The 26,886-nt window shown below is 32.7% G+C and overlaps 1 protein-coding gene across 1 annotated transcript in view; it reads left to right on the top strand.

Moving 5' to 3' along the window:
- LOC140445884 (clavesin-2-like) overlaps positions 1-26,794 on the top strand; it is a 44,775-nt gene extending 17,981 nt beyond the window's left edge. The window contains exons 3-5 of the mRNA XM_072538291.1: positions 18,333-18,483; positions 20,617-20,921; positions 26,468-26,794. Of these exons, the coding sequence (XP_072394392.1) occupies positions 18,333-18,483; positions 20,617-20,921; positions 26,468-26,638 (627 nt within the window). The 3' untranslated portion in view covers positions 26,639-26,794. The remainder of the gene's footprint in view (positions 1-18,332; positions 18,484-20,616; positions 20,922-26,467) is intronic.
- Positions 26,795-26,886: the final 92 nt, after the last annotated feature.

Raw genomic sequence — 26,886 nt, 5'->3', positions numbered from 1 at the left:
ATCTACATATATGCAAAAATGCACCTAGAAAAAGTTTTTTAAGCCCTCCTTTCTATTCGTATTGCCAAATACAGGCCTCTTCCAATTCTCGCCATTTATGTCAGTTGTTTGTGAGATGTTTTCACATTGGTCCTTCAGCTCTTTTAATATCGTCGCTCCAGCGCATTTTCGGTCTTCCTCGTGGTCTTTTGGCTTCATACGGCCGCCAATTCCCGATTTCTTTATTCCATCGGTCATCCTTAAGACGTTCGTTATGTCCAGCCCATTTCGATTTTAGTTTAGCTGCCTGTTCGACAGGATCTTTTACTTTTGTTCTATTACTAATGTCTTCATTGGTTTTACGGTCTTTGAGTGAGATACCCAGCATCTGTCGTTCCATAGCTCTCTGAGTTTTTCTGATCTTCTCCACGTTTATTTTAGTAAATGTCCAGGTTTGAGTTTCATATGTAAGTACAGGTAGGATACAGGAATTAAATACTTTGGTTCGCATTCTTTGAGGTATATTTTTATTTTTAAGTACCTATCTTCCGAATGCTGCCCATCCCATTTTTACACGTCTGCTTATTTGCAAATCAGACAGCAAACTGCAAAAAAAATCAGACTACCGAAATAAGCAGAAAAAGTTACGGGGTGTTTAAGTTACAAAATAAAACCAAATGTTTTAGTTTTGCTTCAAACCTGTTTGAAAATTAAGTGTGGGCAGCCAATAAAACCGGAATAGCGTAAATATTTTTTCTCGATTTTGCTCAGCTCTTTTCATATTTGTGAAATTATAGAAGAAAATAACAGATAGGGAAAAATAGAAATAACAGATAGGGAAATGAGAACGGCCATAAAAGCAATCAAAAATAAGAAAGCACCGGGACCTGGAGGCATCTCACCTGAGCTTATAAAATACGGATCAAAAAAATTACACCGGATGATACAATGGATATTTCAGAAAGCCATGGAGAACAGCTCCCAAAGGAATGGACGGCGGCATATATGACATCTATATTTAAGAAAGGAGATAGAAAACGATGCGAAAACTACAGAGGAATAAGCGTAATATCATCAATAGGAAGATTATATTGGAAGATACTGCGAGAAAAGATAGAGCAAGCGATAAAAGGCAAAATCGGGGAGGATCAGGCAGGCTTCACGGCAGGAAGATCATGCATAGACCACAAATACACACTGGAACAACTGTTGGAAAAGAAAAAAGCAAAAAATAGAGATATACACTTGGCATTTGTGGATCTGAGAAAGGCGTATGACTCTGTACCAAGGTCAGAACTATGGGAGGCAATGTACAAATTAGAAATACAGACGGAACTCATAGAAGCTACAAAAGCTCTGTATAAAGAAAATAAAGTGTCCATTAAAATGGGAACAAGAATCATAGGAGACTTCACCACAACAAAAGGGCTCCTGCAGGGTTGTTCCACATCTCCAACAATATTCAAAATATACTTAGAGAAAGCCTTGACTACATGGAAAAGAAAATGCGAAGGCATGGGAGTACCGGTACGGAACGAATACCTATATACGTTAAGTTTTGCAGACGATCAAGTAGTGATTGCACAAGACCAGGACGACCTCAGCTACATGATGAAGAAACTACAAGAAGAATATACCAAGGCTGGCCTAGATATTAACCTCGCGAAAACAGAGTACCTATCTACAAGTGAAGAAGACATAGAAGATCTACAGATTGATGACAACGTAACAATCAAAGGAAAGGATAAATTCAAATACCTGGGGTTCATAATCACGAAAAAGGCAACAACAGAGGAAGAAATTACACAAAGATTAGGACAAACAAGAACAGCAATCCGACAACTTAACTCAGTATGGTGGGATAGACACCTAAATATGAAGACAAAAACGCAGATTTATAAAACATTAGTGCGAAGTATTATGACATATGGGGCCGAAAATTGGATCATAAACAAGAAAAACAGCAGTAAGATAATAGCAACAGAGATGGAATGCCTGCGAAGATGCTGCAGAGTAACAAGAATGGATAGGAGAAGTAATGACGAAATAAAGCAAAGAACATCAATAGAAACAGACATACTAACATATATAGAACAAAAAAGACTAAAGTGGTATGGACATGTAAGAAGAGCTAGCGACAGCAGATGGATAAAAAGAATAACCAAATGGAGCCCCATAGGAAGGAGGAAAAGAGGACGACCCCGAAAATCCTGGAGGAACGAAGTAGACGACGCCATGAGTAAGAGAGGACTAAACGATGGAGAATGGAACAACAGAGAGAGATGGAAACGGTTGAGCGAGGGAAGGCAGTGAATACTGTAGAATCCCTAAATATATATATATATAGAAGAAAATATGGATTTTGGTAACTTTTGTACCGTAATTTCTTCTTTGCCACTTTCGAAGAGCTTCATCGTAGATTTGTGTCAAAGGCTTGGACACAGCCAAATCCATTGGCTGTAGGAGATGGCCAGTATGTGTCGGTAGTTTTAAGATAATTATGTTTTATCTTAAAGCATTTTTTATAAGGGCAATTGATGTGTCCGAAGAGTGGCCGTCATAGATTAGAATTACGGGTCTGTCTTAAGGAACATTGGGAAGGAACGTATGTTGAATATAATTACTATTTAAATTGGAATAAGCCACAATTAAAGGTTAAAGTACGTTTGTTGACGTTTCAATTTCCACTTCGGAAATCGTTCTCAAAAAACAAACATTAGTAAATTTACTAATGTTTTAGGCGTGCTTTTTAAAATATGTGATAATTTTGCGGATGTGTGCTTGCACCATACACATATAATATCAATAGACTGAGCGGTGCAATGCCCTCCAGTGCAACAGAGAAAACTGACGCAAAGCAGTCCCTATATCTCTTTCTAATGGGCCGGGTTTATCGACCACGTGACCTAAATGACCAATGGGAAGGAAATTGGAAAACTCGAAATTTGAATAGGAATATTTTTAATATTGACCTCTCGATTGCTCTCTGTACCACTTGTATTTTATTTATTACTTCTCTAGTCAGTGTTATATACTTCGAGATATGTTAGAACCAGAAGCACACTCTGATCAAAGACCTTCCTTTGCAAGCACATAAGAATATCCGATCCAAAAACTTCCGTTTCCGTTTTCCATAAGCTGCCAATGTTAGCTCTACTCTCCGGTTTAACTCTGTTGTTTAGTTGCATCTTCCTCATTTAATCTCGTGGCATAGATACTTACAGGTATATACTTGTTGAATTTGTGTGCCATCAGTTGAAGTGTTTTTGGCAAGTACAAGGTTGGCCATGTATTGTGTTGTAAAGAAATTCTAAGGACAACTAGTACAGAAGAGCTCTGACTTGAAGAAGTTCGCATTCATGATCTACCCGGTCTGCAATAAGACCTATGTCGTCTACAAAACTTTAGTTGTTGAGAAACTTCCCATTTATGTTGACTCCAATATTTTGCCAATTATGTAATGAAGCGATGAATAGTTTAGAAGAAATGATCTTTTCTTGCGTAATACCCTTCTCCAAGGGAAAACTGTTTGAGTTGCCATGGTACATTCTGACTGCAGTTGTCGCGCTTTTATATATTATATTCCTAAAAGAATTGTGTACTTTTGATCAATATTGCACTCTGTAAGCTCTCTTACATCTTTCTCGCTCGAAAAATAAATAATATGAGTAAATGCTCAACGTGAACACCTTTTATATTACATAACTTTCATCTAGGATGTTGTTCTGAAGCTATTTTCTTGTGGCATTTTAAATTAATTACTATTTAAATGGGAATAAGCCACAATTAAAGGTTAAAATACTTTTATTGACGTTTCAATTTCCACTCCGAAGTGGAAATTGAAACGTCAATAAACGTATATTAACCTTTAATTGTGGCTTATTCCCATTTAAATAGTAATTAATTTCATCTACGAATTTCTATGATAGCATTTATTTATTATTCTTTAACATCCAAATAATAAAAGTAAATATTACATTTTCTCAAGCAATTTTATTATAATAAAAGAAATGAGTGTTTATTTTTTAATTACAATTGATGGCCATGTTTAAAACACAATATTGAATGTAAAACAATTATGGAGTTGAAGGTTGAATATTGAATCCATTAAGGAATAAGAATGTTGGTGTATATTACATATCAATGTTTTTGTAACATTGACTTGTACACATTATATTGTTATATACATGTGTTTTGGAAATATATAGCTATTGTTATCTTTTTATTTTAGTACATAAATTGCTGACATAAATACGCATTATTAAAACATCATTCACTTAACTTCGTTGATAAAAAAAATTTGTGTTTGAAACCTAATGGTATAGTCTAACAAGAAAAGATACAGAAGCGCTGACAGGGCCGTTTCTAGGGTATCTGCCGGCCGGGCGAGAGAGTAATTTGCCCCCCCCCCCCACCCTAAACCTAACCTTCCCAGAAAGTTTATTCGCTCCGTGCGTGGATGCCAGCGTGCGTAGCGGCGAAATATGACAAAATTGGAATCTTTTTACGCATAAATTTTATCAAAAATGTGTGCAAATACATGTTGCGTATTTAATTGTGCTAATAATAGCAAAAATAGTAAGTGTAGTTTTTATAGGTTCCTAAAGATTACATATAAATTAGAGAAAAGAAAAAGATATATCCGTGCTATTAATATGAAAAAGTAAATATCACATAACCTCATTTTTATGCAATTGAAATAGAAAATATTTAAATAATTTACCTTAAATGATATTTTATAAGGCTTCAAGCTAACTGCAGAGTGCCTGACGACTTTAGCTTTTATATCATACCTTTTACTATTACTGTTTTTAATTATAAATATGCTCTTTCACGTGAAAAACTTGATTTGCCAGTACTAGATTTTTCCCTTTCTTTTCCGTTTGGGGTTAAAAAGATATATTATGATGAATTTTGAGAAACCCAGTTTTTAATACTACATTTATTTTGTACATAAACTGAAAAAATATAATTAAAAAGTTAATTATTAATAATTGTCAATCTCGCCTGTATTTACCAATGTCAAACACATGTCATATATTTAACCTGAAAATTGGTAGGTCCAAAACAGTCAGATGAAGGCGGTAGGTGTCGCGTCAGTCACGCACGAAGCGAATAAGCATTTGTAAATCAAAAAGTTAAAATAATTTTACGCTAAAAAGAAACAAAATTGTAAAAAGCATACAAAGTTTATTTAATCTATCTACATTCCCTGGCCATATTATTATGACCACCAATCGTATTCAAGAAATTTATATTTAAAATTTTTATTTTAGCGTAAATATATGCCGAATTAAGTTTAATTATGGTTTAATATGAATGTTAACATTTCAAGTACCGTTCGCGTCATAAAAAACTGGTACAACTCTTATAACCGAAAATCGTGTTTTTCAAGTTGTGTAAGTTGATCTTGTCACATGTCATTCTATTTTCTAGGGCAACATTGCCAGTTCAACGAAAATATTCTATCAAATCAGCTAAAAGGGAGTTGTGCGACAGACACATTATAAAATTACAGTAGATGCATTCCAATGTTCCCTGTGCCAATACCCTACGTTTAAAGATCCTTTGAACATTTTGGGCATTAACTAAACCCTCTCTCTGGTTATTAAATTTATTAGGTACGGTTTTTTGTTGTTAATGATAATCTTATATAGAAACATTTTTGAACGTTCTTTTTTTACTTAGATTTAGTGCAATTCCGTTTTCTGTGATGGCAACAACGAATTGATTCACGAACCATTGTGTCAGGTCTGAACACAGGTTTACAATGGGAAAATAAAGTGTACCAGTTTTATATGACGGGAACTGTACCTTATTCATCAAATATTTTATAAGAGTGTAAACATTTCTCTAGTCAAGGTCTAAGGTTAGTGAAAGAGCGCGCATTTTCAGTTGTGCTACCGTTTACTCTGGACCGCAAGCAGCGTTTAAAAGACGTGTTATTTTAATTTTTTACCAATTGGTAAGTTTTGTGAATATTATTATTATAACTTAATACTCTATTGTTTTAAATTTGAGTTTTTTTTTGTTAAAATAGTCGTTTTTAAAATGGGGTTTCAACTTTCCCTTGTTTTAGACACGGGGAAGAAAAAAGATCATTAGAAACATCAGAAATTAAGGCACTTTTATTGCATGGAAATCTTTCCCAACGCTAAATTGATTCCAAAATCCAAGTTTCCAAGACATATGTGGCAAATATTGCACAAAAATTGCAGAATGATGTGACCTTAACTCCGAAACGTAAAGGTAGATGTGGCAAAAAACAAGTTATTACACCACGTGGGGCGCGAAATTTAGTCAATATTATAAAGAAGGATAGATAACAAACAAATAAAACAATTACAGAAAGGTTTGTCGAAGGTGGCGTCCAAGTATCGACGTGTACAGTGAGTCGAAAATTAATGGAGTTGGGGTTCAAAAGCCTACGTTTAGCTAAAAAGCCTCTTCTTACAGAAAATATGAAGAAAAAAAGACTAGCTTGGGCAAAGAAATACGAGAACTTTACTGTAGAACAGTGGAAAAAGGTTTGTCATTTTTATAGTTTGTAAAACATGATTAAACTAAAATTTTTGACAGGTTTGCTTCAGTGACGAAAGTACCTTAGAAAACATTAACCAATAAAGCTCAATATATTAAACGAAGAGCAGAAGAAAAATATTTAACTAAATGTGTTATTAAAACTGTAAAACATCCAACAAAAATAATGGTGTGGTCTATCATTATCGGTAAGGGACTTGGTAGACTTCAAATAGTTAAGGGGATAATGCGCCAAGATCAATACATATTAATATTACAGAATAGACTGATACCCCAAGTACATGAATGGTTTCCTAATGAGGAATGCATATTTATGTAAGATGGAGCACCATGTCATACTGCAAAATCAGTGAAAAAATACCTGGTTGAGAATGGTATTCTTCTCTTGGACTGGCCGGGAAATTCTCCTGACCTTCCTCCCATAGAAAATGTTTGGGAACTTCTTAAACGGGAAATTTCCAAAGAAAAAGTCACAAACCAAAATTGTTTTAATTAAAAAACTAATATATCATTGGGACCACAACGAAAAACTGAAGCAAAGTGCCTTTAGCTGCATTGAAAGTATGCCAAGAGGGGTACAAGCGGTAATCAAAGCCAAAGGGGGTTCAACAAAATATTAAAAATTATATAAATATGTAATCTTCTCAAATAATAGAAAAAATGTCAAATGAATGTCAAAGTCAGAATACATATTATAGTTAGAACTCTTTCAACAATACCCATTATTAATTAATATTAAAGTATTTTTCACAGTTTCATTTAGTAAAACTGGTTAAAAACTAAGTAGTGTGTGAACTTCGGCAGTAAAAAGGTAGTAAACTTATTGAAGAAAATCTTTATAGTGCTACCTTCAAGTCAACCGAGTAAACGTTACGTGAGTACCAAAAATCACTTCATAGTATTTACCTATAACGTTCCGAAGAAATAGAAACAAATCCAGTTTTGGGTCAAAATCCACACCGGTTTTCGAACCGGTGATAGGGCCGGACGGACTTATAATTAATCAACCATGACTTCGAATAAAACTATGAATACTACTCACACTTCGTCTCATATTCCAGTGTTGTCAACACATTTAAAGATCCAACAAAAGAACAAACTATAATACTTTACAGTATTGAAGGAACTAGAGTTCATGACTATATCATCGCCGTTGGTTCACTAGTTGGTCCACGTAACGTATCCTTCGCTTCCAGAATTGCCAACAATAGAATATGTCTATATCTATCATCTAAAAATGCAGTCGATTCACTACTAAATTCCCACAAATATGTTAATATAAAAGAAACTCAAGTAGAAATAAGAAGACATATCTCTCCAGCTCAAAGACTAGTCATATCAAATGCTTGTCCTACTGTTCCAAACTCGTTAATTGAACAAGAACTACATCATATGGGTATAAACTCCGTCTCAAAAATGACTTTTCTAAGAGTAGGTATGCCTGAAAGCGAATACAATCATGTCTTGAGTTTTAGAAGGCAAATATTTATTACACCTTTAGACAATATATCTATTCCTGATTCTTTCATTATCTCTTATGATAATACCAATTATCGTTTATACCTTTCTATAGAAGGATTTAACTGTACAAAATGCAAGACTATTGGTCATCAGGAAGCTGAATGCTCTAACCAAGCAAATCCCACTACTTCTAATGTATAATAAGAAACTTCTCAAAACATATTACCTATAGTAAATACATCTAATAACCAAACAGAACTACAAAGTTCTGACAAAGCTAATTAATCCACTGCTAGTGCACACCCAGAAACTTTTTAAAACACATTAATTACAATAAAATCCTCTAATAACCAAACAGAACAAATTATGGAAACCGACAATAACCTGACAGGATCCATAAGTAATAGAAGTGAAACACTTCCTTAAAAACTCCAACATCATCAACCTCAAACAACATCAGAAATCCTACTCCAGTAGAAATAACACCAAATACAATTAATACAAACGTCCCTAATCAACTAAAAAGGTTCATCTCATCTTTTCCAGACACTAACGAAAATACCCCACAGACCGATTCAAAGATATTTACTTCTCCTGTAGTAAGCAAACCAAAAAAAAGTCAAAAAAGTCAACCAGAAATTCCCGCGAAGAACTTTTGCTTTCACTAGAGTCAATTAAAGACAAAATGGAAAACAGATCACCACTGTTTATCCTAAATTATAATGAAATATGTGACTTTATAGAAAATACAATATATGCCAAACACCCTGAAATAATTTCAAAATTACTCGAATGAAACTACCGAGCTAATTGAGATCCTTAATTTTGTTCACGCTTACACCCACAATTCAAAATTAAAAAATAATATAACTAGATTAAAAAAGAAACTAAAGCCCAATAATATCTCTTCTACAGAAGAAACAGATGAACAATTATCTCAGGCAGAATTCTAACATGTCCAATTCCTTCATTTTACAGTGGAATCTTAATGGGTTTTATACCCATTTGGAACAGTTAAAACTATTAATAAATGAATTATGCCCAAACATCTTATGTCTTCAAGAAACTCATTTTAAACAAGTTAATATAAATCTTCGAAATTATCAATGTTTTTCAAAAAACAGAGTAGCATAACAGACCAGTGGCGGAGTAGCTATCGTCCTGCTCTAACCCACTGACTGTGAAACACATCCTGCTTGATTGTTCTCAATTCAAGGAAAAAAGAAGATCCCACGGATTCACAGATGATGATCTCAAGATAGTTCTCACCAAAAAATTTTCGACAGTGTTAAGCTATTTAAAAGACATCAAGTTATTCAATTTTATTTAATGTAATATTTCATGTATTTGTTATATCCACTAATAACCCTGCGCGGTTGATGTGGTTCTTGTGTTTAAAAAAAAATCTTCTCAAATGTTTTATTGCTGTTTATTATTAAATATATTATAATTAAAGCATTTTACATAAAAAAATTTAATTTCAAAATAAATTTCTAAACAAAAAGTTGTGAAGAAGTCGATTTTTGTAAAAAGTCATAGATGGTCATAATAATATGGCCAGGGACTGTATATAAAAGGCTAGGAGGACAAATCACACTGTTTGTACAGTAGGGTAACTACGCCACCCTACCCTACCCTACCCTTTTATTAATATTACTAATAATAATAATTAAATATAAATATAATTAATAATACGATTAATTTTTTCGCCAAATTACCAAAAATATTGGTTGCTGTAATTTTAAGATAATATTTAATAAACAAAATAATTTAAAGTTTTATGTTAGTTTAGATTTAAATACCTAGCGAAACCTAGGAAGAAAGTCTGAACACTTGATGTCTGATCTGATTTCAAATCTTAATGTTTAATGTTTATAAACTTAGTGCGAGAATATAACATTTGAGGAAGAATCGACCATTTTAATTTTTGTAATGTTTAGACATTCAATGTTTTCATAATCTTGATAATTAAAAAAAGTTTAAATGGACTTTTTTTAATTATCGTGATTATGAAAACATTGAATGCCATCCCAGGTACTTGTATTCATCACAGTGTCTAATTACTACCCCATCGTCTAATATAATGGACTGCTTTGTCCCTCCAATATACATGGTTTCAGTTTTCTTAATGTTGACTTCGAGACCCCATTCGTTATATTCTGCTATGAGCTTCCGAGTCATGTAACTCAAATTGTCATGATCCTGAGCAATCAGTATTTAGTCATCAGCGAAACATAAGGTGTACAGTGTAGTCTCGTCATTGAGAGGGATTCCCATGTCATTACATTTTCTTTTCCACAGCTTGAGTGCTTGTTCCAGATAAATTTTGAAAAGGGTAGGCGAAATACAGCCACCCTGCTTTAGTCCTTTCGTGACCTTAAATCCCTCAGATATCCTTGATCCAGTTTTAATTTTGCAGTCGTTCCATTATAATAGACTTTGGACTGCTTTGATAAGACCATGCTTAATGTTGGTTTGCTGTAAGTTTGACCATAGTTTACTGAGGGGTACACTGTCATATGCTTTTTGTAAGTCTACGTACACCAGGTGAACTTCTTTATTGACGGCTGTGTTTTTCTCAATAACTTGTGTAATAGAGTACAAGTGGTCTACTGTGGATCGCCCAGCTCTAAAACCAGCTTGCTCCTCTGCTTCGTAATCTCTATAGTCATTTTTTATTTTGTTCTTAATAAGTCTCCCATACATCCTACTTATTGTGCTGTTTACCGCAATTCCTCTGTTATTTTCACACTGATCCTTGCTGCCCTTTTTGTGGATAGTTGATAAAGATAGTATAATGATAGTATATAAAGAATTTAACATTGTGCAATACATCAAACAGCCACCTATGATAGCTACGTCATATCATGCGGATGAAAGAAATAACTACAAAAAGAAGGATTTTGCTACTGCAGCGATTGGGAAGAAGAAAAATAGAAAGACAAAAAACTATATTTAGCTGACATTAAAGAACACTGGCAAAACATAGACATTACTACATGAAGAAGACGTGCTCTTAATAAAGAATAATGTAAAAACTTTTTTGAGTAAGCCTAGGCACACAATTGGCTGTAAAATCAAAAGGAGAACAAAAATAGAGAATCTAGTGTGCTGTTTTTTCCCAATCGTATATTATCAACAAGATTCTGAGGAAGTAAGCATTTAAAATTTTTGGCCAACAATCCAGTAAAATATTATGTAACATACTAAATTTAATGTTTATTCATAAATTAACTGTTTGGCCAGTTTTCGGTAATATACATATAACATTCCATTCTTTAATCATGTGTTATTTATCTTATGAGCGTGTCACATTACATTATTATTAGTTATTTCTATTTTTTAAGACGCCTGATCGTGTTGTTTCAAAACATAAAAATATTTGGTTTTGATATAAAGTTTACTACGCAATTAAAATAAAGTAACAATAGTTATTTAAAAATCAAAAGATGTAAAAGGGAAGTATGTTTTTGAAGTGTGTAAAAGATTTAATTCCTAGCTGAATGTGTTTAGTTTATTGTCTATTGTCGTTTTATACTATTACTAGGCAAAAATGAAAACTAGATGGACTGTAAACACTGGCTTTATTTTAACTTTAACAAAACGCTGTTTTAACTAAAACACTATCGACTTTTGTGAATGAAACCTTTCTTGAACGAATTTATTGTTGTTAACCGAACTGCGAACTTGTTGATTGCTTGATGTCTGGATCTCAATCTCGTCTGCTAGGTGCGCACACTCCTCGCTAAAGTTACGCACACTGTTGCCGATTGTATAAAAAGTCTAAAATAATTGTTTGCAGCGCAAACAGAATGCTTTCGGCTTACAAAGCCATCTTCGGGGCTATGTTACAAGAGAGCAATGATATATATAACTAATTTTAATTTAACCATGATTCACTTACGTCAAATATTAAGTATCCTACTAGAAGAGATCATGTGATCAGCAGAAAAATGCTGGTTTTATTTGTTATATTTTCTTTTCTTCCTTTAAACAATAAAAAAAACACAAACGACTCTACCCTGGACTCCACAAAAAACACATTAAAAATTTTGGTTATAGTATGGTTTTAAATATTTTAATGTGTTTTTTGTGGAGTCCAGTGTAAAATCCTTTGTGTTTTTTTCATTGTTTAAAGAAAGAAAAGAAAAAATAAAAAATAGAATTATAAAATGAAATAAAAAATAAATAAAATTATAAAATAAAAAATAAAAAATAGAATTAGAAAATTTCAGTATTAGGTCCCATACTTTTTTTACTTTTCATTAATGACATCACTTACTTGAAAATTAAAGGGAAAATTTTTCTATTTGCTGATGATACCAGTATTACTTGGAGCAGCTCTAATATTTCAACGCTTCTTTCAATTATAACCGCTGATTTGCTTATAATCAAGGCTTGGTCAGACTTCAACTTACTTAGCTTTAACGTGGATAAGACAGTAGCATTATCTTATAAAGGAGTCATTCAACCCTTGCTTTTGAATGAGAGCCAAATCAGTATCGTTAATTCCGTGAAATTTGTAGGTATTCTTGTCGACAGCGATCTTAAATGGTCCTTGCATACTGACTCCTTAAGGAAGAAACTAGCCTCAGCTTGCTTTGCAATAAGATCTGTTTCGAAGGAACTAAATTTATCTTCTGTCAAAATAGCATATTTCTCATTGTTCGAGTCCCATCTTCGATATGGGATTCCATTTTGGGGTTCTAGTACAGCGGTCCAATTTGATACTATTTTTAAGTTGCCAAAAAGAGCAATTCGTTATCTATTTGGTCTCAAACAAACAACTCATTGCAAGACCTACTTCAAAAATCACAGAATTTTCCCTCTTTATTTATTTTGGAAACGGTTTGTTTGATTCGCAAGCATCTAAACATTTTTCCCGATAGACCTGATCGTGGCTACTCCATTAGAAATTCGGATTGTAACGTTTATTTACCGATTCCGTCCACTCAGCTAGTAAAGAATTCTATTCTATATAGTGCAAAAAAACTTTATAATCACCTTCCAAGAGAAATTAAATCCGCAACATCTTTCATTAAGTTTCGTAAGATGACAAAAATATATCTCTCTGAAAGACCATATTATTCAGTTGACGAGTTTCTTAATGTATAACAAAGAAACAAAATTAGTATTGTTTATAATTACATTTGGGTGTCTCAAGCAGTGGCTACAATTTGTCTCATTTGTTGTTGTCTGTACAAATTATGTAAGTGATACAATAATTTTACTAATTTAAAATTGTATTGTTCTGTTTTTTTATTATATTTGTTTTTGTTTTATACTTTTTGTACTTTTTCACTGATTTTTTTAGCTTTGCCCATAAAATTGTTCAATACTTTTCAGTGACAATAAAGCATATTTCTATTCTATTCTATTCTAGAACCAGCCTTTTTCTGCTTACCACATGATCTGTCCCAGTAGGATACTTTATATTTGATGTAATTGAATCATTGTTAAATTAAAATTAGTTATTTACATCACTTCTCTCTTGTAGCATAGCTCCGAAGATGGCTTTGTAAGCCGAAAGCGCTCAGCTAGGAATTAAAATTTTTTACGCACTTCAAAAATACTTCCCTTTTCCATCTTTTGATTTGTCGTAAGTGTGTACAAAAACATATCAGTCTTTTCATTTAATAATTATTTATCTTCAAAGATGGGTTTATTATTTTTTGAGCGTTTCTCCTATATAAAATGGCTAAATATAATATAAGAGAACGGAGAACCTTACAACTCCCAAATAGAAGTCTAAAGAATAATTAAATACCCTTCTTTTTGTATCTAGACCTAATTTTTTCTGGTTTTCAACGTGCCTCCAGTAATTTGTTATTCCATCGTTTTCGTGGTTTTTCCACTGACCATCTTCCTATTGGGGAATCGTTCCCCACCGTCTTTACTACTTTATTTGTTGTCATTCGGCTCGTATGATCGTCCCATTTTACTCTTCTCTTTCTTACCCAGTCCTTGATGTTCTCCCCGTCGTATATCTGTACTTCTAGATCTATCCTATAGTATCTTACCATTGATTTTTCCAAGGGTTCTCATTTCATTCTTTTTGTTTTCTCTGTATCAGGTCGTGTGTCTGCCGCGTATGTTATTGGTCTGATGTTTTGTAAATTCTGCCTGTCATTTCTTTCTCGATGTTTTTTTATTCCATATTGTTTTATTTAGGCATCCTGCGTTTCTGTTTGCTCTATTCACTTGATCTTCCCCTTCTGTTTTGAGTTTTCTGTAGCTAGATAGTCTGATGCCTAAATATTTCAACTCCATTACTTTTTCTATTTTCTGACTCTCTAGCTCCAATTTACATCTTAGTAGTTTTGTTGTTATAACCATGCATAATGTATTTTTTGGGAAAATGAACATGTTTAATTTTCTGGCATTTATCTTAAATTGGTGCAGCATACGTTGTAAATCATCTTCACTTTGAGAGATTAGTATTGTGTCGTCTGTATAGCAGAATCTTCTCTAAACTTTTTCTGTATAAGTATTCCGTATCTATATTCGCTACCTACATTTGCTGAGTTGAGGTACCTTACGTCGATTATTTTTAATAGACGGATATCGATGTTGGTTATAACATAATCGTATCATAGATCTTTGTCCACGGGTATTATTGAATGTATATTTGTGTTGCTCTTTGTGGTAAAAAATGTGTTGTTTATTCTAAGTTCGTTATTCGTGCAGAACATCCTCGTTATGTTTTTGCTTAATTCCGGGTATTACTTGATTGCCTATTCGAGCGTTAAAATTCTCCCAGTATTACCATCTTTCTCCTGACTTAATCTACTACGTGTTGTAATTCGTCATAAAATGTTTCTCCTGTTGTTTGAGGCTTGTTATTTCTGGGCCGTATACTCCAATTGTGTTTAGGTCTTCCTTCTCCATTCTTATCTTTGTTGTTACAATTCTTTCTGATGCTTATTGACACTCTTTGATCTGATTTTGGTATCGGTATATTAGTAAGGCTACACCTTCTTTGGTCCTGTTTTTTTTTGCTACTCCACTGCAGATTAGTATATATTCATCTAATTTTGATTGTCATTTTCCTTTCTTTTTCGTTTCTTCAAAGCGGATATGTTTATTTGTTTCTCTTTCAGCACTTGCGTTATTTCTTGGTTTCTTGTGTTGAGCGATCTAATGTTCCATGTAGTAAATCTTATCTGGATTATGTTTTGTCCTTATTTCTTTACGTGTTCACCTTCATATTATTAATCCAGATGAAAGATCGGAGTCTTCAAATTGCTTCATTGAGCAATATTGGTTTTTACGATTGGTAGGTTGCTAACCTTGCCAATCACACTTCACATTTTATGTGTTTTTGGGACCGGCTGTGGTAACCTGAGAATCTCGACACTAAAATTAAATACTTTTTTTTCTTATTCTTCTTTTTATATGACTGTCTGTTTTTCAATGTGAATTCAGTAAGTTGTCGTTCCATCGTTTACGTGGTGTTCCTACTGATCATCTTTTTATTGGGGAATTGTCTCTTTCCGTCTTTACCTGTAGGTGGGGCCAATATCGACATATTACAGTGCTTTCGATAAAGTCCACCATAAACTACTAATGGCTGTCCTCAAAATAAAACAAATAAACTTCAGGAGAGTTCAAAATTAAAAGAAGAATACAACATGGATGTGTATTGTCACCAGTACTGTTCAACGTATACTCGAAAAAACTATTAAAAGCTCTCTCGAGGGGAAACGGCTGGAATAAAGGTGAATGGAACAGAAATTAACAGGATTAGGTATGCGGACAATATTGTCATAATGGCGGACCGTCTCCAAGACCTCCAGATGCTAATGCACATGATAGGTGAGTAAGGAGAAGAATCTGCCAATAAATATAAAAAAACCTGAATTTATGAGGTTAACAAAAATCCAAAATGATGATGAACAATCTTGGCACAATAATTGATCACAAGAACGATGAGTCCAAAGAAATCAAAGTTCAAATGGAAAAAGCAAGAACGAACTTTAATAAAATGAGAAAGGTACTTTGTATCAGAGAACTAAAATTAGTGCACTGTTTTCATTTATTTTCTCTTCTGACTTTTGTTTAATACTTATTTTACCTACTTTATTTATATATACCAATATTAAAAAAACAATTATTTATTTTAGATATATTTATTACATGACAACACAAATTTATATTTTCGACACTTACAATCAAAATTTCCCTATGTATATATATATATATATATATATATATATATATATATATATATATTGTTATGATGTATTGTTTGTGAATGATGAGCAAAAGTATTTTTTTTTTTTTTTTATTTAAACAAATATACCCGCATCTAAAGTATTTTTTAATAGGGTTTTTATCGCGGTTCTCAAAGAATTAGTTTGTAAGTACTTTTTTAAATTATCTTTATTATATCTATTATGAAACACACATATATATCTAACCTAGCCAATGTAAATTTAAAATAAACTATCTTTAAATTGAAATTCTTATGAAACTAATTAAATTCTATAGACAATGTAAAATTTAAACAAACTATCTTCAAAATTGAAATTGTTATGACACTAATTAAATTATATTAACAAAATTTTGTACATTTCTGTCACTGAATGCCTAAATGAACTGTTTTCCACTATATAGATTATAATCACCATTCAAATGTCTTCTTCTCAGCTTCGGTTATCCTTGTTTTTGTGAAATTACTTTTTCCAATTATCAGCTTCCACCAATTTAAGATATTTTTCTTCACAGCATTTATAAACCACCAAGCAAACCAGCAAACAGCATTTATTTTTATTCTTCTTTTCAATATATCAATATCCAATCACCAAAAATATTATTTAATTTTAATATTCAATTAATACTTCTTCCATTCTCATCATTTATACATAACATAATTTTTAATCTTCAATAATATTTTCTTTATACTGTTTCTTAATCTTGATTTAACTCACTATATTGAACAATTGTAACTGATTGACTGCCTCTAACTAATTTTCATACTAAAACTGGCCATCATAGTAACTGTAACTCATAACTGATTGACTAACTGAATGGACTTTCTTACTAAACTGCCATGTTGAATCCAAATCACGGGTATTTATATCCTTTCAATCTTCCAGAACCATCTGGTAAGAAATCATGTTCGATTTATTCCATTAAACACATGTCTCAATTTTCTGGAAACAGTATATGTTCGATTCACAGACATAACAAAGGTCAAATTCTGTATTCTGGAGAATTATTTAATTTTCTATTGATAATTTTGTTGACATTTAGGCTTTTCAGATCAGAATATACACTTAAATTAGTAACTTAACATTCTAATTTAATAAACTACACATTTTAAACAACTATAACCCCACTTATATTTGTAAAAATTATTAATTTCTGCCTGTCACTTACTGTATAGTTGGTTGCCTATGCACATGGCTCACTTAAATATATCTACAATATTATAATTATTAAAATACAACTTTTTACAATTATAATATGCTAATTTCTTAAAAATGCCCTCACATAAATATATTTTTATAAAATTCTCTAGTATATAACTTCTTAAAATAACCAAATACTTTTAATATCTAATATTATCTAGTAGTGTAACTTATAAATTATTTTCTATAAACACCAATCATATCAATATATATATATATATATATATATATATATATATATATATATATATATATATAGGTTACTTATATTATTTATACTCGTATATTATGAACCTTATGAAAAGGGAATCTAAAATTCCCGTGAATATTCTCAATGGATCGTCTACTCGTTTGAGAAGTTAGTGTGCCGTTACATCGGAACAGTGTGGAACACTCGAGACCAGATATGATAGGTTCGTCAATATTTGCTTCTAGAAAGTCGTGGCGTCAGCATCGTAAGAATCTTGCAGCGTCTGTAAGCATATGCTCTTACAGAGGGTAGGCTACCACCGTGATATTCTTATCTACGGAATGGAATCGTGGACTCTTAAACCATATATCTAATTATGTATTCTGACCCTGATGGAATAAGCTTTGTTTTGATTTCGTTGATCGTTGTGGAGAGTGCAGCTAACAAAAGAAAGAAAAAAATGCCAAATCTCGGTGTATTTTTCTTATATTTTTAAGTTATATCTGAGAAATAATAAACCAGTTAAAACAACTTAATATATTTGTTGCTCGTAAGAGTAGAAAATGTTAAAGCATAGAATTTGCATCGATTGGGAAGGGCATATTTGCCCGTTTCTTTGTGACTTAATCAACTTGCTAATTTTCATACACAATATACAATAGTATGATTATTAGAACACTGTTTTCTTTTTTCAGTTTGAATTTTTTAAAATTATTGTATAAACCACTGATCTAGTGTTTCTTTTTTAGGTTAAATCTTCTGCCGAACATATTCGAGAATGTCCAGAGTGGTATCGTAAAGATGGTCCACTAACTATAAAAACGATAATAGATGAAGGTCCTAGAGTAATTTTGCCTGATTGTGATAAGGAAGGAAGGCCAATATTTTTATTGAGAAATGGTAAGTTGGACATCTTTCATTTCCGTTAAGTTCAATAGTGGTATCTTGCTCTGTAATTATCCTCGTTCTGTTTAGATTAATCGTATGGATTTGTTTCCGAATAAAATTTTTTAATACATCTTGTATATATATATATATATATATATATATATATATATATATATATATATATATATATATATATATATATATATATATATATATAATAATGGATTTATTACGGCTGTCGCCGCTTCTCCGCCCCCAATTTCCATCTTTTTCTGTCATATGCAGTTGCCTCTTCTAAGTCTCTTGCCGCCATTGCTTCATCAATATCGTTGCGCCAACTTCTCCGTGGTCGTCCTCTCTTTCTTCTTTCAGGAGGGATCCATTCCAGTACTCTCCTAGGCCATCTGTACTCTGGCATTCTTTTAACATGTCCGAACCAGATTAATTGTTTTCTTTCTATGTCATCATTGATATTTCTCTCCATTTTCATTTCGTTTCTTATTTGTTCGTTTCTAACTCTCTCCAGTTTCGATCTACCGCAGCTTCGTCTCAGATAATCCATTTCTGTCGTCATAAGTTTGTTTCTATTAGCTTTGGTGACGTCCCATACTTCCGAACCGTAAAGTGTAATACTTTGGACTATACTACCGTAAATGTGTTTTTTGGTTTCTCGTCGAATTGTTTTTTGCCAGAGAAGAGAGTTTAAGGCACGGGTCGCTGCTCTGCCCTTGTTTATTCTTTCCCTGATTTCATCTGCGCTATTTCCCTTCTTGTTGAAAATGACCCCCAAATATTTGCAGGATTGCACGCCTTTGATTTTGTCGTCTTCCAAGACTAGGTCACATATTTCATCTGTTACCACTGAGAGATATTCACATTTTGTCATATTCATGTTTAGACCTGCCACCTCATATTCTTCTTGCAGTTTTCTTACCATATAGCTAAGATCGTAGCTGTCTTCGGCAATTACTACCTGGTCATCCGCAAAGAAAAGTGTATATAGCTTGTTTTCTTCCACCGTTATTCCCATGTTTCTACATTTTTTTACCCATTTCACTAAGGATCTGTCCAAATAGATTTTAAATAAGGTGGGTGACAGACAGCAGCCTTGTCTTAGTCCTTTTGTTGTTTGAAAAAGAGAGGTGATTTCTTGTCCCATTTTAATTCTTGCAAAGTTTTGTTCGTAATATTTTTGAGTGGCGTTAATAAGAATTGGGTTTATTTTCAAGTTACCCATTTCTATCCATAGTTGGGAGATCGGTACACTGTCATATGCTTTTTCCAAATCTATTAAAGCTATATGAGTTTCTCTATTTCTCTGCACTCGTTTTTCCATTGCAATTTTTAATGTGAAGATATTATCCATAGTGGAGCGTCCGGCCCTAAATCCCGCTTGTTCTTCGGGTTGTTTGTCTTTGATATCATTTTCTATCAGGTTTCGTAGTACTTTAGAGTATAGTCGGCCTATAGTAGCAATCATTGCGATCCCTCTATAGTTTTTAGGATCCATCTTTGTGCCTTTCTTATGTATTGAAGAGATATACGATTGTCTCCATTCTTCTGGAACTTCTTCTCCGTTTAAGCATCTTTCGAATAATTTTCGGATCATCTCAAACAGTTTTGATGATCCATACCTAATCAACTCTGGATGTATTCCGCCTGGGCCTGGAGATTTTTTTAATTTCATTTCCTTAACTGCTTCATTCACTTGTTCTATTGATATTTCGATTCTTCCTTCTACTTCCACTTGTTCATTTGTCTGTTTAAACCTTTCTCTTCTCTCTGTTACATCTCTAATACATCTTTCAATGCCATATTTCTCTGTCTTCTATCTCTTTTGAAGTTTATTTTAAGTATGGTCATACTTTATATTACAATAATTAGCATATTTACTGTATACAGTTCTTGAAGCATCTGAGGCTCTATGGAATCAAATGGCTTATTGTAATCTAACAAAGCCATGGACAAAGAAATGAATGGATGTAAAATGTCTTATATGTATGTAATTTTCTAATTTTTGTTTATCATGTTTCTTTTTTAATCATATGACTTGATTATTTTTTTGTGAAATTTGTAAAATCTGGAAAAAGTATTATAAGTTCAGTACACATAAAATTGTTTTACCAAAGAGTTGTTATATTCCAGGAAAAATAAATCCAAGCACGATGCCCTTATATGATATACTAGCTGTTGATGACGTTTGGTTGGAGTCACTGTTATCCAAAAATCCGGAACTAGCTGGAAAGGGTCTATGTGTTATTATGGATATCAAAGATCAGAATTGGAGGCTTAGTAAGTGGATTCAGCCAAACAATGTCCGAAATTCTATGAGGAAAATAGAGAATTTACCTTTTAAAGATTACAAAATTCACGTTGTCAATCATTCTTGGTGGATTAGTCTTGCTATTAAGATGATTTGGCCTTTTTTGCCTCAGAGATATAAAGACATGGTACGTATGTTGTTTATTGTTTAATAAAAGATCCTAACAGACACTACAATACATATCTAAATTCTTTAGCTTTTACATAAATTAATTACCAATAGAAAAACCTATTTTTTACTATCTCATGTCTACTGCTTGTATCTCTTGTTCAGTTTCGTAGTCGGCAATAAAAATTGTTTAAACTCAACTAAAGAATGTGTAAAATACATGTTTACTGTATAAATCTTATTCAGCCTTAAGTCCAAAGGAAATCCACAAGTGTCTATAACTTTCATCGAATTAGTTAATTGACATAGCATTGTTGAAATGTAATGGGGATTTTGTACAGCACTGGCCAAAATTAAGAGTAATGGAGGTAATAATTTGTAGAGTACTACTTACAAAACAGAGGTATTTAAGATAATTATAATATATTTTACCCAATTAAACAAGGGGCGTTTCTACGAACAAAGTGGTGTTATATCTTTTTTAGCAGCAGACGGAAAATGAAGGAACATGACAATTTAGGTATATTTAGATTGACAACAAAATACTTAGGTAAATTACTAGTTTTGGGGATTATGTTTAAAATAAATTGAAATCCAAATCCGGTGGAAAAACCTATCGGTGCTTCTTGCGGCATCTTATTAAGGGATATATCATTTAGAATATTTCAAAATAAATATCTAGGACAAACGAAACTTTTATTAATGTTTATACCTACTATATATACAAACACCGTTATGGAGTAGTTGTAGAAATAATATCATAAAAAATATTAGAATAAATGTCTCATGAAATTAGCAAAATAAAGAGAACCTTTTAAAGAGAAAATCATTTTTTCTGAATAAATATTGAACAGGATAGGGATAATACAAAACAATGACTGATACCTCTTTTAATCTTTATATTTTGGATTGCTAATAATTTAGATCTCCAATTGCTGATTATTTTAATATTTTTCATATTTTTTTTTGGCAAATTGTGTTACAAATATTATCTGTTTCTAAAAGATTAATAATACTCCAACTGAATACTACTCCGGTCAAATTAAATGTTTTACAAATGTATGAACCAACCAGCAATAAACCAGAATAGGAGGTAGAACAATTCTATGAGTTGTTAATAAATACACTTAAACAAATTAAAAGACAGATATAACTATTATTATGAGTGACTTGAATGCGAAAATTGGTAAAGGGAAAAGCGGTGAATTAATTGGTGATTTTGGTCTAGGGAAGAGAAATGAAAGGGGAGAAAGATTAAAACTATTTGTAGAAGAAGAAGAATTAGTAATATTAAAAACGTTCTTCAAACTACCACCAAGACGTTTATATACTTGGGTCCCTCCGCAAGATCAACCAGGAAACATAATAAGGAATCAAATTTATTAGATAATGGTGAACAAGAGATTCCGTAATGGATGCCTATCAGTTAAAAGTTACCCAGGTGCTGACGTATCGTCATATTCCTGTTATTGGTAAATTTAGTTTTAGATTTAAAAAGGTCACAAAAAAGAATTGTAACAAAAAATGTGATATGAGAAGACTAAAAGATAAGGAAATAAAAGACAGTCACATGGATTCTTTTAGAAAAGCTAAGTAACATGGAGCAAACGTATGATCCAGAAGAATCACTCCAAAATATATGTGAATCATGTAAAAAGATCAGAGAACATATATTAGAAAATAAATTGAAGAAAATATTCAGAGACAAATAAGAACCGAAAAACGAAAAGCCAAAGAAAATTGGTTAAAAACACAGTGTGCAAAGATAGAGTTGTTGGAACAAAACTACGATACATTTAATATAAATAAAAAGGTGAAATATGCAACTGGTCTTCAAAAATACAACACAGCTAGAAAACTGTAAGATCAACAGGGAAACATCATCACAAATAAAAATCAAGCAATATGCATATGGACTAAATACATACAAGAACTCTTTGATGATAATAGGTCCGAACAACCTCCGTCCTACATAAATGTAATGACCACTTACCGATCACATCAGACGAAGTGGAAAAAGCAATATGACAACTAAAAGATAGCAAAGCTCCTGGACCTAACAATGCATATGCTGAACTCATAAAGCTATTTAACACCAACGGCACTCAACGACTAACAAAAATATTGAATGACATATATTTAAACGGAGTAATACCAAGATCATGGCTGGAGTCAACGTTTATTGCTCTACTAAAGAAAAGAAAATGGGGTATGGGAGAGGCTCTCTTTAGCATACAAGTGCTACTTCAATGATGTACAGATGTGAATTGCAATATTTTTTGCAGGCTTTATTTATTAGCATGAAGTGTTCGATACAGTCAAAGACGACAAGCTGATAGAGGTATTAACAAATATTGGAATAAACACCTGTGATCTAAGAATTATTAGCAATCTTTACTTGAATCAAACATCGTCTATCCGTGCAGAGGCAGGACAATCCGATGATATCAAAATCAAACGTGGGGTCCGACAGGGATGTATATTATTACCTTTGTTGTTCAACATATACTCTGAGGAAATCTTTCAAGAAGCAGTAGAGGATGTTGAATCCAGAATTCTAATTAACGGAGAATGTATCAGTAACATCAGATACGCGGATGACACGGTAGTATTCGCTGACAGTTATGAAGCCCTCCAGGAGTTAATGAATAGAATCACAGAAGTGAGTCAGAGATATGGACTTTCACTGAACATTAAGAAAACAAAATGTATGATAATATCTAAGAAGGAACAGCAAATGGAAAAAATTAATCTCAATGGTCAACCAATAAAAAGAGTAAAAACATACACCTACCTTGATATGAAAGTCAACGAAAATTGGGACCATTTCCTCGAAATCAAATGTAGGATAGAGAACACAAGATCTGCATTTCAAAAAATTGCTAAGCTATTCAAATACCATGATTTATCAGTACCCATAAAAATCAAGTTTCTACAATATTATATCTTTCCTATACTGTTGTACGGAATTGAGTCGTGGACTCTCACAGACGCTACCTGCAAAAAAATTGAGGCTTTTGAAATGTGGCTTTATCGTGGAATCCTTAAGATATCCTATACCAACTACATAACTAACCAGAAGGTTTTATTAAAAATGCAAAATAAAACAGCCAAAAACTAATACCTCGGTCACATCATGAGGAACAGCGAAAGATATGGGTTGCTGCAATTAATTCTAAAAGGAAAAGTAAAAGAAAAACGAGAACTAGGAAGGCGAAGTTATAGGCGGATAGGCACTACAAGAAGAATTGTATGAGGCGGTTATATTTGACTTTTTCGGAGGCTTAGTTATATACATGGATTGGCATATCCATGAGTCTTTGTATAAGAAAGTTTCTAGAAAATACTGCTTCTCTCATCCCCATTTCTTTCTTGGGTCCAAACTGTGCTTGCTAGTACCCTATTCATTTATTTTGATGTATGACTTTAGCAGTAAATTAGTTATTAAACTAATTGTTCCATTCTCTTGACATTCGTGTGTGTTTGCTTTATTGAGCAATGCAATGGCAAGATATTATCCAATCCTAAGGAATAATTCCTGTACTGCGAGTCGACCAGTATTGTGATTTGGTTTCTTCTAAAGGATATTTACTAACAGACTCAAACTGAACAAGCCATTGATATTAATATATTTAGAGCTTTTACGGAGTGCAAGAATGTATATATAATAGCGCAAAAGCTGCAGTAAGAATGTACTATGGCGACACAAACATATTTCCCTCGGAGAAGGCTATTAGGCGAGGAGACACCACCTCTCCTTAGCTATTCACTGCTTTATTACATAGTACTATGAGATACAAGAATTGAGAAAATATTAGAGACAACATAAATGGGGAGCTTTTTAACAACTCGAGGTTTACAGACGACAAAGTCCGTCTTGCAGACCGGGTAGATCATGCATATCAACTTCTTCAAGACCTTCAGAGCTCTTGTACTTGAGTTGACTTTAAAATTATCTTTTCCAAAACACATAAATGACCAACCTTGTACAGGCTAAAAACATTTCAACTAATGGAACGCAAGTTAAATAAATTTATACCTATAAGTATCTGGGCAAAGAGATTAAATTAGGAAAATACAATCAAACAACAGAGATAAACAGGAGAATAGGACTAGCATGGGCAGCTTACGGAAGACAGCGAGGACTTAAGATCAGATATTCAGATGTACTTGGAAAGGAAGATTTTTGATTAATGTATACTCCTAATTCTAACGTATAGAGCAGAAACATTGAATCTTACCAACCAGAAAAGTAATCAATAAGATAAAAGTGCCACAGAGAGCAATGAAAAGATAGTTAGAAGAAAAACTGGTGTTATGGACGCAATTAAAAGAATTACACCGCTGAAATGGAACTGGGCAGGCCATGTTGCCAGAGTCAGAGATGAAAGATGAACTAAGAAAATTTTCGAATTAAGACCTAGACTCGATGCTTATCGTAATAGAGGACCTTCTCTAACAAGGTGGTCAGACGATATCAATCTTGTGTATCTAGCACAACTGGATACAAGGTGCTTAAGATCGGATGCAATGGAATTATTTACGGGAGGCCTACTTGTTGTGAATTGCCACCTTTCTATAAGACAAGAAGCGGGCCAGACTGGCTAAGTCTGGTTGGAACTGGCTAAGTATGTAGACTTTGATTAAATAATCCTTCCTCGAAATAATTTCTAAGTCGAACTGGTAAAACTAATGATTGTTGAATTTGAGATTGAAAAGATTGTTTTTTACAAAAGTATAACAAACACTAAACTATTTATTTTTCTGCTATGCAAACGAAGTCTGGTGCGAGTAAGAACTATCCTGCTTGAGGATCGAGTACGAAGTCTAAAATGTGAACTGTCCGGCAAGAGGACCGGTGGTGAAGTCTTTGAATGCCGCTTTAAATTAGCCTTTTATAAGAACAGAAACCGCCAATTTTTCAACGGTTTGAACGAACTTTACATGTGCCAAACGGTGGGTTCTAAAAAGTCACTTTTTTATACATTTACGAAGAAAAATAAAACAATAAAACTAAGATTTATTGCCGTTTTACGAGTTCCGAGAACGAGTAAACGTTATTGGCCCAGTTCTGGGTTGACAAAAAACTTGTTTTTTGTAACGAATTAGCGGAGCAGTTGGTACGATGAAAAAACATTTATGACCAATTTTGGTCGTAAAAATGATAACTTTTTATATTGAGAAGAGGAGAATTGGCAGTAAATAATATCGAAGTGTGTTTGGATACCAAAAGAAGCAACCTGTTTTAACGGAAAGCTGATGAGGCAAAAAACTCGTTTATTTTTTAATTGAGATATATCGAAAATAAGTAGAGCATATTTTCGTGTTTTCTTAATAATTCTAACATAATAATAAGGGATTATTAGGGGTATGTTAAGACTTTAACACTATATTTAGCAGTGGTCCAAAATGGCTAATGATGATGATGATGATAAAAGGATATTTACGCAAAAAATGCAATTGCATCACAGTTAAAAATACACAATGTTTCGAAAATTGCTTTCAACACTTTTGTGAGAAACTTTATTTGGTACAAATTTTTTATCATATGTTATACATTTTCAGATCAAATTTCACTTCAATAATATGGAGAGCTTTTACGAATACATAGATCCAAAAGTTTTACCCCCAGAATACGGAGGAACGAAAGAAGTGACATATTCGGAGATGTTCGAAAAACTTTACGCTAGAAACGACGAAATATTTAAAAGCTATGAATCATACAGATTTTTTTAAGAGTAATCTTTTATAATAATTATTAAATAAGAATTTGTTTGTGATACCAGTTTAATTTTAATAATGTTAGAATTAAGATAATATTTTTAATATATAAGGAATGAGTAATTTGTTGTAAGAGGATATAATGTTATAATTATATTTTTACTTGATGTATGTTAGCTATTTTTTTCCTTTCCTTTTTACTTTTAAAAATAGAGAAAACCAGAGAGTCGTGGTTAAAAGACAAAATGTGTAGAAATAAAAAT

Source organism: Diabrotica undecimpunctata, chromosome 7 (assembly GCF_040954645.1).
Source record: "Diabrotica undecimpunctata isolate CICGRU chromosome 7, icDiaUnde3, whole genome shotgun sequence".
Classification (NCBI taxonomy): Eukaryota; Metazoa; Arthropoda; class Insecta; order Coleoptera; family Chrysomelidae; genus Diabrotica; species Diabrotica undecimpunctata.
This window is presented reverse-complemented; position numbering and strand designations above follow the sequence as displayed.